At 55.8% G+C, this 14345-nt stretch overlaps 1 protein-coding gene across 1 annotated transcript in view; it reads right to left on the reverse strand.

The window, feature by feature from the left end:
• Positions 1 to 13752, reverse strand: part of LOC122551100 (RIMS-binding protein 2-like) — a 188561-nt gene extending 174809 nt beyond the window's left edge. The window contains exon 1 of the mRNA XM_087999789.1: positions 13579 to 13752. Within this exon, the coding sequence (XP_087855915.1) occupies positions 13579 to 13752 (174 nt within the window). The remainder of the gene's footprint in view (positions 1 to 13578) is intronic.
• Between the last annotated feature and the right edge of the window lie 593 nt (positions 13753 to 14345).

Below are 14345 nucleotides of genomic sequence, written 5' to 3' on the forward strand. Positions count from 1 at the left end.
CCCTCTCCCCCTCCCACTCCCCCTCTGTGTCTCTCCCTCTCCTCCTCCCTCTCCTCCTCCCTCTCCCCTCTCCCCTCTGTGTCCCTCCCTCTGTGTCCCTCCCTCTCTCCCTCCCTCTCCGTCCCTCCCTCTCTCCCTCCCTCTCCTCCTCACTCTCCTCCCTCCCTCTCCCCCTCTGTGTCCCTCCCTCTCCCCTTCCCTCTCCCCCTCCCTCTCCCCTTCCCTCTCCCCCTCTGTGTCCCTCCCTCTCCCCTCCCTCTCCCCTCCCTCTCCCCCTCTGTGTCCCTCCCTCTCCCCCTCTGTGTCTCTCCCTCTCCTCCTCACTCTCCCCCTCTCTGTCCCTCTGTATCCCTCCCTCTCCCCCTCCCTCTCCCCTCCCTCTGTGTCCCTCCCTCTCCCCTCCCTCTGTGTCCCTCCCTCTGTGTCCCTCCCCCTCCCTCTCCCCTCCCTCTCCCCCTTCCCCTCTGTGTCTCCCTCCCTCTGTGTCCCTCCCCCTCCCTCTCCCCCTCCCTCTGTGTCCCTCTCCCTCTGTGTCCCTCCCTCTCCCCTCCTCTGTGTCCCTCCCTCTGTGTCCCTCCCTCTCCCCTCCCTCTGTGTCCCTCCCTCTGTGTCCCTCCCTCTGTGTCCCTCCCTCTCCCCTCCCTCTGTGTCCCTCCCTCTGTGTCCCTCCCTCTGTGTCCCTCCCTCTCCCTCCCTCTGTGTCCCTCCCTCTGTGTCCCTCCCTCTCCCCTCCCTCTGTGTCCCTCCCTTTGTGTCCCTCCCTCTGTGTCCCTCCCTCTCCCCCTCCCTCTCCCCCTCCCTCTCCCCTCCCTCTGTGTCCCTCCCTCTCCCCTCCCACTGTGTCCCTCCCTCTCCCCTCCCGCTGTGTCCCTCCCTTTGTGTCCCTCCCCTCTGTGTCCCTCCCTCTCCCCCTCCCCCTCCCACTCCCCCTCTGTGTCCCTCCCTCGCCCCTCCCTCTCCCCTCTGTGTCTCTCCTCTCCCCCTCCCTCTCCCCCTCCCCCTCCCACTCCCCCTCTGTGTCCCTCCCTCTCCCCCTCCCTCTCCCCCTCTGTGTCTCTCCCTCTCCTCCTCCCTCTCCCCCTCCCTCTCCCCTTCTGTGTCTCTCCCTCTCCTCCTCCTGTCTTCCTCTGTGCCCCTCCCTCTCCTCCTCCCTCTCCCCCTCTGTGTCCCTCCCTCTGTGTCCCTCCCTCTGTGTCCCTCCCTCTCTCTCTCCCTCTCCCCTTCCCTCTCCCCCTCTGTGTCCGTCCCTCTCCTCCTCACTCTCCCCCTCTGTGTCCCTCCCTCTCCCCCTCCCTCTCCCGTCCCTCTCCCCCTCTCTCTCCCCGTCCCTCTCCCCCTCTCTCTCCCCCGTGTCCCTCCCTCTCCCCTCCCTCTCCCATCCCTGTCTCCCTCTGTGTCCCTCCCTCTCCCCCTCTGTGTCCCACCCTCTCCCCCTCCCACTCCCCCTCTGTGTCTCTCCCTCTCCTCCTCCCTCTCCTCCTCCCTCTTCCCCTCTGTGTCCCTCCCTCTGTGTCCCTCCCTCTCTCCCTCCCTCTCCCCTTCCCTCTCCCATCTGTGTCCCTCCCTCTCCCCTCCCTCTCCCCCTCTGTGTCCCTCCCTCTCTCCTCTGTGTCTCTCCCTCTCCCTCCCTCTCCCCCTCTGTGTCTCTCCCTCTCCTCCTCACTCTCCCCTCTCTGTCCCTCTGTATCCCTCCCTCTCCCCTCCCTCTCCCCCTCCCTCTCCCCTCCCTCTGTGTCCCTCCCTCTCCCCTCCCTCTGTGTCCCTCCCTCTGTGTCCCTCCCCCTCCCTCTCCCCACCCTCTGTGTCCCTCCCTCTCCCCTCCCTCTCCCCCTCCCTCTGTGTCCCTCCCTCTGTGAACCTCCCCCCTCCCTTCCCCATCCCCTTCTGTGTCCCTCACTCTCCCCCTCCCTCTCTCCATCCCTCTCCCCCTCCCTATCCCCCTCTGTGTCCCTCCCTCTCTCCCTCCCTCTCTCCCTCCCTCTCCCCTTCCCTCTCCCCATCTGTGTCCCTCCCTCTCCCCTCCCTCTCCCCCTCCCTCTCCCCTCCCTCTCCCCCTCTGTGTCCCTCCCTCTCTCCTCTGTGTCTCTCCCTCTCCCCTCCCTCTCCCCCTCTGTGTCTCTCCCTCTCCTCCTCACTCTCCCCTCTCTGTCCCTCTGTATCCCTCCCTCTCCCCTCCCTCTCCCCCTCCCTCTCCCTCCCTCTGTGTCCCTCCCTCTCCCCTCCCTCTGTGTCCCTCCCTCTGTGTCCCTCCCCCTCCCTTCCCCCTCCCCTTCTGTGTCCCTCACTCTCCCCCTCCTCTCTCCCTCCCTCTCCCCCTCCCTCTCCCCCTCTGTGTCCCTCCCTCTCTCCCTCCCTCTCTCCCTCCCTCTCCCCTTCCCTCTCCCCTCCCTCTCCCCCTCTGTGTCCCTCCCTCTCTCCCTCTGTGTCTCTCCCTCTCCCCTCCCTCTCCCCCTCTGTGTCTCTCCCTCTCCTCCTCACTCTCCCCCTCTCTGTCCCTCTGTATCCCTCCCTCTCCCCTCCCTCTCCCCCTCCCTCTCCCCTCCCTCTGTGTCCCTCCCTCTCCCCTCCCTCTGTGTCCCTCCCTCTGTGTCCCTCCCCCTCCCTCTCCCCTCCCTCTGTGTCCCTCCCTCTCCCCTCCCTCTCCCCTCCCTCTGTGTCCCTCCCTCTGTGTCCCTCCCCCTCCCTTCCCCATCCCCTTCTGTGTCCCTCACTCTCCCCCTCCCTCTCTCCATCCCTCTCCCCCTCCCTCTCCCCCTCTGTGTCCCTCCCTCTCTCCCTCCCTCTCTCCCTCCCTCTCCCCTTCCCTCTCCCCATCTGTGTCCCTCCCTCTCCCCTCCCTCTCCCCCTCCCTCTCCCCCTCCCTCTCCCCTCCCTCTGTGTCCCTCCCTCTGTGTCCCTCCCCCTCCCTTCCCCCTCCCCTTCTGTGTCCCTCACTCTCCCCCTCCCTCTCTCCCTCCCTCTCCCCCTCCTCTCCCCCTCTGTGTCCCTCCCTCTCTCCTCCCTCTCTCCCTCCTCTCCCCTTCCCTCTCCCCATCTGTGTCCCTCCCTCTCCCCTCCCTCTCCCCTCCCTCTCCCCCTCTGTGTCCTCCCTCTCTCCCTCTGTGTCTCTCCCTCTCCCCTCCCTCTCCCCCTCTGTGTCTCTCCCTCTCCTCCTCACTCTCCCCCTCTCTGTCCCTCTGTATCCCTCCCTCTCCCCTCCCTCTCCCCCTCCCTCTCCCCTCCCTCTGTGTCCTCCCTCTCCCCTCCCTCTGTGTCCCTCCCTCTGTGTCCCTCCCCTCCCTCTCCCCTCCCTCTGTGTCCCTCCCTCTCCCCTCCTCTCCCCCTCCCTCTGTGTCCCTCCCTCTGTGTCCCTCCCCCTCCCTTCCCCATCCCCTTCTGTGTCCCTCACTCTCCCCCTCCCTCTCTCCATCCCTCTCCCCCTTTCTCTTCCCCTCTGTGTCCCTCCCTCTCTCCCTCCCTCTCTCCCTCCCTCTCCCCTTCCCTCTCCCCCTCTGTGTCCTCCCTCTCTCCCTCTGTGTCTCTCCCTCTCCCCTCCCTCTCCCCCTCTGTGTCTCTCCCTCTCCTCCTCACTCTCCCCTCTCTGTCCCTCTGTATCCCCTCCCTCTCCCCTCCCTCTCCCCTCCCTCTGTGTCCCTCCCTCTGTGTCCCTCCCCCTCCCTTCCCCCTCCCCTTCTGTGTCCCTCGCTCTCCCCCTCCCTCTCTCCCTCCCTCTCCCCTCCCTCTCCCCCTCTGTGTCCCTCCCACTCCCTCTCCCCCTCCCCCTCTGTGTCTCTCCCACTCCCCCCTCCCTCTCTCGCCCCACTCCCCCTCCTTCTCCCCCCACTCCCCCTCCCTCTCCCCCTCCCTCTCTCCCTCTGTGTCTCTCCCTCTCCCCCTCTGTCCCCTCCCTCTCTCCCTCTGTGTCTCCCCCTCTCCCCCTCCCTCTCCCTCTCCCCCCGTGTCCCTCCCTCTCCCTCTCTCCCTCTGTGTCTCTCCCTCTCCTCTCCCCCTCTGTGTCCCTCCCTCTCTCCCTCTGTGTCTCTCCTCTCCCCCTCCCTCTCCCTCTCTCCCTCTGTGTCTCTCCCTCTCCCCCGCCCTCTCCCTCTGTGTCTCTCCCTCTCCCCCCCCTCTCCCCCTCCCTCTCCCTCTCCCCCTCCCCCTCCCACTCCCCCTCTGTGTCCCTCCCTCGCCCCTCCCTCTCCCCCTCTGTGTCTCTCCCTCTCCCCCTCCCTCTCCCCCTCTGTGTCTCTCCCTCTCCTCCTCCCTCTCCCCCTCCCTCTCCCCCTCTGTGTCTCTCCCTCTCCTCCTCACTGTCTTCCTCTGTGCCCCTCCCTCTCCTCCTCCCTCTCCCCTCTGTGTCCCTCCCTCTGTGTCCCTCCCTCTCTCTCTCCCTCTCCCCTTCCCTCTCCCCCTCTGTGTCCGTCCCTCTCCTCCTCACTCTCCCCCTCTGTGTCCCTCCCTCTCCCCGTCCCTCTCCCCCTCTCTCTCCCCCCTGTGTCCCTCCCTCTCCCCTCCCTCTCCCCCTCCCTGTCTCCCTCTGTGTCCCTCCCTCTCCCCCTCTGTGTCCCACCCTCTCCCCCTCCCACTCCCCCTCTGTGTCTCTCCCTCTCCTCCTCCCTCTCCTCCTCCCTCTCCCCCTCTGTGTCCCTCCCTCTGTGTCCCTCCCTCTCTCCCTCCCTCTCCTCCTCACTCTCCCCCTCCCTCTCCCCCTCTGTGTCCCTCCCTCTCTCCCTCCCTCTCTCCCTCCCTCTCCCCTTCCCTCTCCCCCTCTGTGTCCCTCCCTCTCCCCTCCCTCTCCCCCTCCCTCTCCCCCTCTGTGTCCCTCCCTCTCCCCCTCTGTGTCTCTCCCTCTCCTCCTCACTCTCCCCCTCTCTGTCCCTCTGTGTCCCCTCCCTCTCCCTCCCTCTGTGTCCCTCCCTCTGTGTCCCTCCCCCTCCCTCTCCCCTCCCTCTGTGTCCCTCCCTCTCCCCTCCCTCTCCCCCTCCCTCTGTGTCCCTCCCTCTGTGTCCTTCCCCCTCCCTCTGTGTCCCTCCCTCTGTGTCCCTCCCTCTCCCCTCCCTCTGTGTCCCTCCCTCTGTGTCCCTCCCTCTCCCCTCCCTCTGTGTCCCTCCCTCTGTGTCCCTCCCTCTGTGTCCCTCCCTCTCCCCTCCCTCTGTGTCCCTCCCTCTGTGTCCCTCCCTTTCCCCTCCCGCTGTGTCCCTCCCTTTGTGTCCCTCCCTCTGTGTCCCTCCCTCTCCCCCTCCCTCTCCCCTCCCTCTCCCTCCCTCTGTGTCCCTCCTCTCCCCTCCCTCTGTGTCCCTCCCTCTCCCCTCCCGCTGTGTCCCTCCCTTTGTGTCCCTCCCTCTGTGTCCCTCCCTCTCCCCCTCCCTCTCCCCTCCATCTCCCCCTCCCTCTCCCCTCCCTCTGTGTCCCTCCCTCTGTGTCCCTCCCTCTCCCCCTCCCTCTCCCCCTCCATCTCCCCCCTCCCTCTCCCCTCCCTCTGTGTCCCTCCCTCTCCCCTCCCTCTGTGTCCCTCCCTCTCCCCCTCCCTCTCCACTCCCTCTGTGTCCCTCCCTCTCCCCTCCCTCTGTGTCCCTCCCTCTCCCCCTCCCTCTCCCCTCCTCTGTGTCCCTCCCTCTCCCCCTCCCTCTCCCCTCCCTCTGTGTCCCTCCCTCTGTGTCCTTCCCTCTCCCCTCCCTCTGTGTCCCTCCCTCTCCCCTCCCTCTGTGTCCCTCCCTCTCCCCTCCCTCTGTGTCCCTCCCTCTCCCCCTCCCTCTGTGTCCCTCCCTCTCCCCCTCCCTCTCCCCCTCCCTCTGTGTCCCTCCCTCTCCCCCTCCCTCTGTGTCCCTCCCTCTCCCCTCCCTGTCCCCCTCCCCCTCCCCCTCCCCCTCCCCCTCCCCCCCCCCTCCCTCTGTGTCCCTGGCCATGCTGCTTCCTTATGTTCAGGGGGAGGGGGGGGGGATGTCCTGTAGAAACAGCCCCTCGGGGGGGTAGGTGGTGAGGGTATGGTGAGCCTGGAGTTAGGGTCAGTTGTGGGGCAGGATGGAACAGGAGCCAGTGGTGGACATTCCTGCAGGAGATGTCATTCCCCTCAGCTGGATACTCCCACACGCACTTTCACCAAGACGGGCTGTACGTTGCTGGGCTTTGGGAAACTGAGCTCCGGTTGCTCTCGGTGTTCCTGCTGGGATCTCAACGGGTGGTGCTCAGAGTAATCAGGGACATCTGGAATATCAGAGTGTCTCAGGAAGGCAGGCTGGTGATGGGGAGACTGGGGCTGAATTCAGGAGGTGGGGGGTGGCTGGGAGGGGAGATGACTGGGTGGAGATCTCTGCTTCAGGACAGACACAGACCTGTGTTCACAACCAGCCTCAGTATAAGGGCAGGAGAGAGCACCCTGAATCTCTCCAGCTCACCCTCACTGCTTCCAGGGTGTGTACAGCAGTCACCAGGTTGGCCCAGTGATTGTGGCTGGGACCCACAGTGAATCTGTCTGTCTGTCACTGTCAGGACAAGGTGAGAATGAACCATACTGCCCACAGAGCTCTGGACATCACCCTGTCCTGTCATCTCCACATCAGCAACAGTTCCACCCACAGTCCATCCCCTGGTGATTACAGCTGCTCGAAGCAAGGACTCCCAAGCTGGAGGTGGTGAGATGCCCGATCTCTGCCAGGTACTGGCTGGAACAGGAAGAGCAGCGAAGGGGAACAGGAACAATTCTCACAGTTAGGACGTGAGCAATGACAGGACGGGGCAGGGTGCAGGGGAGTACGGGATCAGCCCATACAGCCAGGGCCAGCACAGGCACACACGCTGAATGGCCTCCTCCTGCCCTACTAGTTTCCACTTTATACAACACGGACAGACCAATAAAGAGACATTATCACAGGGCACAACACGTCGTGGTAACAGGTTACACGGTTCAGAATGGGGTACTCGCAAAAAAACACCGAAACCATGAAGACGGTGCAAACATCACAGTGAATAGCACACTCCCTTTGCCCCAACCCTGTTACTCACCCTCAAACACACCCGTACTACTGAGGGAGTGCCGCACTGTCAGAGGGTCACTACTGAGGGAGGGCCGCACTGTCGGAGGGTTAGTACTGAGGGAGTGCCGCACTGTCAGAGGGTCAGTGCTGAGGGAGTGCTGCACTGTCGGAGGGTCAGTGCTGAGGGAGTGCCGCACTATCGGAGGGTCAGTGCTGAGGGAGTGTGCACTGTCGGAGGGTCAGTGCTGAGGGAGTGCTGCACTGTCGGAGGGGCAGTGCTGAGAGAGAGCCGCACTGTCGGAGGATCAGTAGTGACGGAGTGCCGCACTGTCAGAAGGTCAGTGCTGAGGGAGCAGGCTCTGTCATAGGGTCAGTGCTGAGGGAGTGCCGCACTGTCATAGGGTCAGTGCTCTGTGTCCCTTATATGTGTATTGTTTCTTGTCTCTGTACCTATGAATGCTGACTCTTCAATCACCTAAAAGCAGCCTGTGGATCACCTCTCGTTTGTTTTGATTAATTTGGGACAGATCAGACTGCTGTCCTGCACATCCGTGTTGCCCTCGGTTACAGAGTCGATCCAGTTTTCAGTGGGTGTGTATCTCTCCTACTCTGGGTTCACTGAGCTGATTGCTCTCAGTGTCACTGCTTTCTCACATCCCGGAGATGTGCAGTTTTGAACAGGTGAAGAGAAGTGTGCTATAAGAACTGAGAACAAAGTTGCCTCAAATTGAACCCAGTGATGTTCGTTGTTCAGAATAAGGTGATGTTGTTAGATGTTCCCAAGTATTTCCGGGACTGCAGCCGGATTCCTCTCTGTGTTCCCAGTCAGACATTTCACAAAAACACTGTGAAAAATACACAATCACAGTTACTATAATGGTTCGGTTTTATAGCTGGAGACATTAATATTTTGAATTAATGTTTTGATAAGACATTCTGGGCAAAGTGCTTTAGTGAAAAATGTTTTGATAGGATTTTAAAATTTAACTTCCTTTCTCAGCTTACAATCACAACTGCTTGCAATTTTTAAACTGAATTCTCAGAGTCTGAGCAACATCGGTGAGGCAGATATTCATTCCCAATATCACTGGTGCCTGACTAACTTGTTCACATTCCTGTCCGGACTGGAGTCACGTAGACCAAGGGGACTGTGTGGTCCTTTCCCTGAGGCACCAGCCGCCTGATGTTTGTGAGTGCTGTGTGGACGGCTAATGAAGAGAAGTGAGACCGAACTACCAAGGACAGCTTGTGTCTCAAACCTGACTGTGTGTCATAACCTGGGTGTCAGATATAACTGCAGATGTGAGCAGAATACTTTGGGAAAATCCACCATATGGTAGTCCTGTACTCTGTGCTGGGACCTCAGTATTTTGTTAGATTGCTGCAGGATTTGGAATGAAACAGCAGGGTCTTGTTTCTCTGTTTGCTGATGACACACTGTTCAATGGCTCAGAAAGGAAATGGTCAAGTCAGCATTATCCAACTCCCTCAACACATGGAGACTGTTTAACCTGAGGGTCACCACACCTCAGGCAAGGCGAGAGATTGAGAACTGGTAATCTCAGCCAGTATGGGATTTGAAACCACCCTCTTAGTATTACACTGCCTTGTAACTCAGCCATTCCAACTGACTGAGTTAACCAACCTCACTGAGTAGTCTAAGTAGGAACAGTAGTTTAGAAAGGTCGCTGATTCCATGGGTTGGCCTGAGAATCTGCAGGACTTTATAGATTAATCTCCAGGAGACTCCAGGCTAGGAGCACCATCAGCTGTTTTTAAAATCTGTGCTGTTGTGTGTTTGCATGTTGCTGTTTTTGCATTGTAATGCTGGGGCAACTTCATGGTAATGTCCCTGGATTCGGACTCTCAGGGCCATGTCTGTGGGGGCCTGCTCAAGTTTACCTTTAAATATTAAACATCTGGAATGTTCCCTTTCGCGGGCTTTGCATGTAACTTAATCAGTTGGAAAACACGGGTTATTTCCTGGGGGTGGTTATTAGATGATAAAAAAAACTACAGGTGATTTAGTGACAAAAACAGAAATTACTGGAAAAGCTCAGCAGGTCGGGTTAACTCTGATTTCTCTCTACAGATGCTGCCAGACCTGCTGAGCTTTTCCAGCAATTTCTGTTTTTGTTTCTGATTTACAACATCTGCAGCTCTTTTGGTTTTACAGGTGACCTAGTGATGGGAAAAGAAACTGCTCAGTTGTGTGTAAGAGTACTACTGGATATTAAAAAATTAGAACATAGAGCACTACAGACCCCATAGCCCTCGATGTTGTGATGACCTTTTATCCTTCTCTAAGATCACACTAACCCACGTACCCTTCATTGTACTATCTTCCATGCGCCTATCCAAGAGTCGCTTGAATGTCCCGAATGTATCTGACTCTACTACCACTGCATTTCACTCACTCACCGCTGTGTAAAGAACCTACCTCTGACATCTCCCCATAACCTACCTCCAATCACCTTAAAAGTATGTCCCCCTCCATGATACGCATTTCCATCCTGAGAAAACGTCTCTGGCTATCCAGTCTATCCATGCCTCATCATCTTGTACACCTCTTAAGTCATCCCTCATCCTTCTTCGCTCCAATGAGAAAAGTCCTAACTCCCTCAAACCTTTCTTCACAAGACCTGCCCTCCAATCGTGGCAGCATCTTGGATATTTCCTCTGCACCCTCTCTAAAGCTTCTACATCCTTCCATAATGAGGTGATCAGAACCAAATACAATATTACAAGCTTGGTCTAACCAGGGCTCTATAGAGCTGCAGCAGAACCTCATGGCTCTTAAAACGCAATCCCCCTTCTAATGAAAGCCAACACATCATATACCTTCTTGACAATCCTATCAACTTGGGTGATAACTCTGAGGGATCTATGGACATGGGCCCCAAGATCCTTCTGTTCCTCCACACTGTCAAGAATCCTGCCTTTAACCCTGTATTCGGCATTCAAATTCGACCTCCCAAAGTGAATCACTTCACACTTCTCCAGGTTGAACTCCATCTGCCACTTATCAGCCCAGTTCTGCATCCTGTCAGTATCCCATTGCATCCTACAACAGCCCTCCACACTATCTACCACTCCACCAACCTTCGTGTCATCAGCAAACTTCCTGACCCCCCCCCCCACCCCCCTCCACTTCTTCATCCAAATAATTTATAAAAATCACAAAGAGCAGAGGTCCCAGAGCAGATCACTGCATAACACCACCAGTCACTGAGCTCTAGGCTGAATACTTTCAATTTACTATCACCCTCTGTATTCTATGGGCCAGCCAATTCTGTATCCAGAAAGCCAAACTACTACCAAACAAATTAGTTGCATTGATGGTGACCTACAATAACTACAACTGATCCTTGTAAATACCTCTCTGATAAATGAATGTCCTTTTGGGAAGGGAACTGCCATCCTTACCCAGTCTGGCCCACAAGAGACCCCAGACCCACAGCCATGGGGTTGACTCTTAACTGTCCTCTGAAATGGCCCGAGAAGGACACTGAGTTCAAAGGGCAGATGAGGATGGCCAACAGATGCTGACCCTGCCCAGCAACAACATCCCATGAAAGGAACATAAAGCAAGACTCCTTGATGAATTAAAAACCATCCAATCAGAGAGTCTCAGATTCTCCTCACTTTCCTATTGGTGAATGAAGGCAGAGCACTATGAGATGGACATGATTGAGGGCCAATCACTGGAGAGCATGTGATTATATCTCCTGGAATCTATCCAGTCAGAGTCAGCATCACTCAGTGATAAATTGAGGGTGGAGTTCGGGCAGATATGGCTCAGTGCAGGAGAGTTCATTACAAATCTGAGAAAGAGCCATTCAAGAATCCTCTGAGTGGTGAAGCTGAACCAATTGACAGGAATGGATCCAGGGATGAGAAACCTCAGCAATGAGGAGCGGTTGGAGAAGCTAGCACTGTTCTCTCTGGACAGAAGATTGGATGGAGGTCATGAGCAGGACTGGACAGAGGAGAGGGAGGGAGAAGTTGTTTCCTCTTGGAAAAGGAACAAGGAGAGAGGGCACAGATTTCAACTGATCTGCAAATAGAAGAAGAGTGATGTGAGAAAAAATGTTGACACCCAGTGAGTGCTTCGACTGAGGAATGCACAGCCTGGAAATATGGGGGAGGCAGGTTCCATTGAGGTACTCAAGAGGGTATTGGATGGTTATTTAAATAGAAATGGTGTGCAGGGAGATGAGGAGAAATTAGGAGATTGGCACAAAGGAATGATGTTTGTGGATGTAGGTTTGCTTGCTGAGCTGGAAGGTTCCTTTTCAGATGTTTCATCACCATACGAGGTAACATCATCAGTGAGCCTCTGGATGAAGCACTGGTGGCATGGCCTGCTTTTTATTTGTGTTTGGGTTTCCTTGGGGTGGTGATGTCATTTCCTGTGGGACATCATTCCCTATGACAATGTCATTTTCTGTTCTTTTTCTCAGAGGCTGGTAAATGGGATCCAAGTCAATGTGTTTGTTGATAGAGTTCCTGTTGGAATGCTATACTTCTAGGAATTCTCGTGCATGGCTTTGTTTGGCTTGTCCTAAGATGGGTGTATTGTCCCAGTCGAAGTGGTGTCCTTCCTCATCTGTATGTGAGGATACTAGTGAGAGAGGGTCATGTCTTTTTGAGGCTAGTTGGTGTTCATGTGTCCTGGTAGCTAGCTTTCTGCCTGTTTGTCCAATGTAGTGCTTTCTTTGGAGGCTCACTGATGATGTTACCTAGTATGGTGACGAAACGTCTGAAAATGAACCTTCCAGCTCAGCGAGCAAACCTACATCCAGAACCTTAACCTGAGCTACAAAGTTTCTCAAAACTCACTAACAATGTTTGTGTAAAGAGCTGGGATAGGCACGATGGGCTGATTGGCCTTATTCTAGGCAGTGAGAAGCCCAGAGCTGTGAAGGAGCAGCGAGATTTCGGATCGAAGTACGGGCTGGTGGAAAGAGTAATTCAAACCGCCCAGTGTGTGACAGTGAGGGAGCTGATTCTGATCCCAATGCTGGGCCCTGGATAACTGCTGCTGGCTATTCTCACTCTGGACAATGGAAATGGGAAGGAACTGGGACAAGTCAAAGCCTGATCTGTCTGGGTGGGGCCAGCTGTTCCCTTGCCAATTCGATACTATGATTATGAGGGAGATTCTAACTGTTAGTGTGTGGGTCCTGTGCCCTGTAATTAACGTGCTATAATTGGTGAGATTGGATTTTGAGAAGTGAGTTTTTTACATTGTGGCATCGCACTGGAGCGTGTTTTGTCTATTTTTGGAAATTTATGGAAGAGTTGTTGAAGAGATTTAATTAATTTTAACTTGGGCTTGTCAGAGCCACGGCACTGGATTTATCACAAGCATCACCAGGGAGCCCCAGCAAACTGAACCTCGCACAGTTACTCTCACACTCACACTCACACTCACACTCACACTCACACTCTCACTCTCACTCTCACACTCACTCACACTCACTCACACTCACTCACACACTCACTCACTCACACACTCACTCACTCACACTCTCACACTCTCTCACTCTCTCACTCTCTCACTCACACTCACACTCACACTCACACTCACACTCACACTCACTCAGACTCTCACACACTCTCACACTCACTCACACTCTCACTCACATACCCATTCATACTGACTCACACACACACACATACTCACTCACTCACTCACTCACTCACTCACTCACTCTCACTCACTCAGTCACCCATACACACACACTCACTCACATACCCATTCATACTGACTCTCTCACACACACACATTCACACTCTCTCTCTCTCTCTTTCTCTCTGTCTCACACACTCACTCACCCATACACACACTCACTCTCACTCACACACTCACCCATACTCACTCTCATACACACTCACTCTCATACACACTCACTCTCATACACACTCACTCACACACTCTCATACACATTCACACACTCACTCTCACATTCACATGCACATGCTCTCACACACACTTACACACTCACTCACATATACACTCCCTCACACTCTCACACATGCACTCACATATGCTCCCACACACATGCTCTCACACACACAGTCGCTTACCCATTCACACTCACACACACTCACACCACTCACACGTGCTCGCACTCGCTCACACACACACACTCTCATACACATATTCACTCACCCACACACAGTCACCCACTCATGTGCACACACACTCTCACTCACTCACTCACTCTCTCACACACACAGACATGTTCACACACACTGATTCATTTACACACTGGGTCAGAATCCTGGAATTCCCTCCCTCAGGGCATTGTGGGTCTACCCACAGCACATGGATTGCAGTGGGTCAAGAAGGCAGCTCACCCCCACCTTCTCAAGGGGCAACTAGGGACGGGTAATAAAAGTTCTGGCCAGCCTGCAATGCCCTGTGTTGAAGGTGATTGTATTAAAAGAGAGGTGACCCTCTGGTATTTCTCTCCCACTTCCATGTTCCCCAGGAAGGTTTATACCATTCAGTATGTGTTAATGCTCATCTTGCTGCTCAGAAAGGTGAGAATTGTTGCAATGTAATTGAAAATGGTAAATATGGCTTTGTCAAATTCAACACCACTCTCTCTCTCACTCTTTCTCTGTCAGAAAGCTGCTCGAAGGCACAGTCCAATCCCACGATGATGAACCTGGTGGGGCAGCTCTGCGGTTCATCAAAATCCCAGGAAAGGCATCCAGCCCATAGCCCCCTGCCTGCCCTTTCACTGGAGCCATTCCCGTTTTCCTGACCTTCCTCATCCTCTGACATTCTTCTCCATTTTCCTTGTGGGATGATGTGAGGAATAGGAAACGTTCCCTGTTGTGATAGAAGTCTTTAGCCCATCCCCTGACTGTTTCCTGTGGTGTGGTTCATGGTTTCTCATTTAAAAGGGAGAGTGATTTCCAGCAGGGTTCATGTTTCTGAGGCAAGACACAGACATCAGGGTGGGGCGGGGAGATGATCTTTAGTCAGAACGGAGGGTAGGGTTCAGCTCTGAACCTGTTGGACTCAATTTTGAGTCCATGTTCAGTCCTGAATCAGCAAAATCCCGAGGGTCTGCCCACAATCACATTGCTCTTTATGGGACCTTGCTTCCAATCCAACATTACAACAATGACTACACATCACTGGATATAATATGCTTCCAGATGTGAAGCAAGGTGCTACTTAAATGAAAGCCTTTCTGTACTTTCTGAGCTTTCTTCAGCCTTCCCTGTTATACTAAAACCAGAAGGGGTTTGGAATTTGCAATGACCTGTTCGTGCTGAAATAATCTCTGCTCCTTGGGTAAGCCCCATGGGGATCTGTGCTGGGCTCCATGCAAATTCAGGACCTACAGTTGGGGCAGGGGATCGAGTGTA

Source organism: Chiloscyllium plagiosum, unplaced genomic scaffold (assembly GCF_037043375.1).
Source record: "Chiloscyllium plagiosum isolate Xiang-an unplaced genomic scaffold, Cpla_swu_hap1 HiC_scaffold_24, whole genome shotgun sequence".
NCBI classification, from domain to species: Eukaryota; Metazoa; Chordata; class Chondrichthyes; order Orectolobiformes; family Hemiscylliidae; genus Chiloscyllium; species Chiloscyllium plagiosum.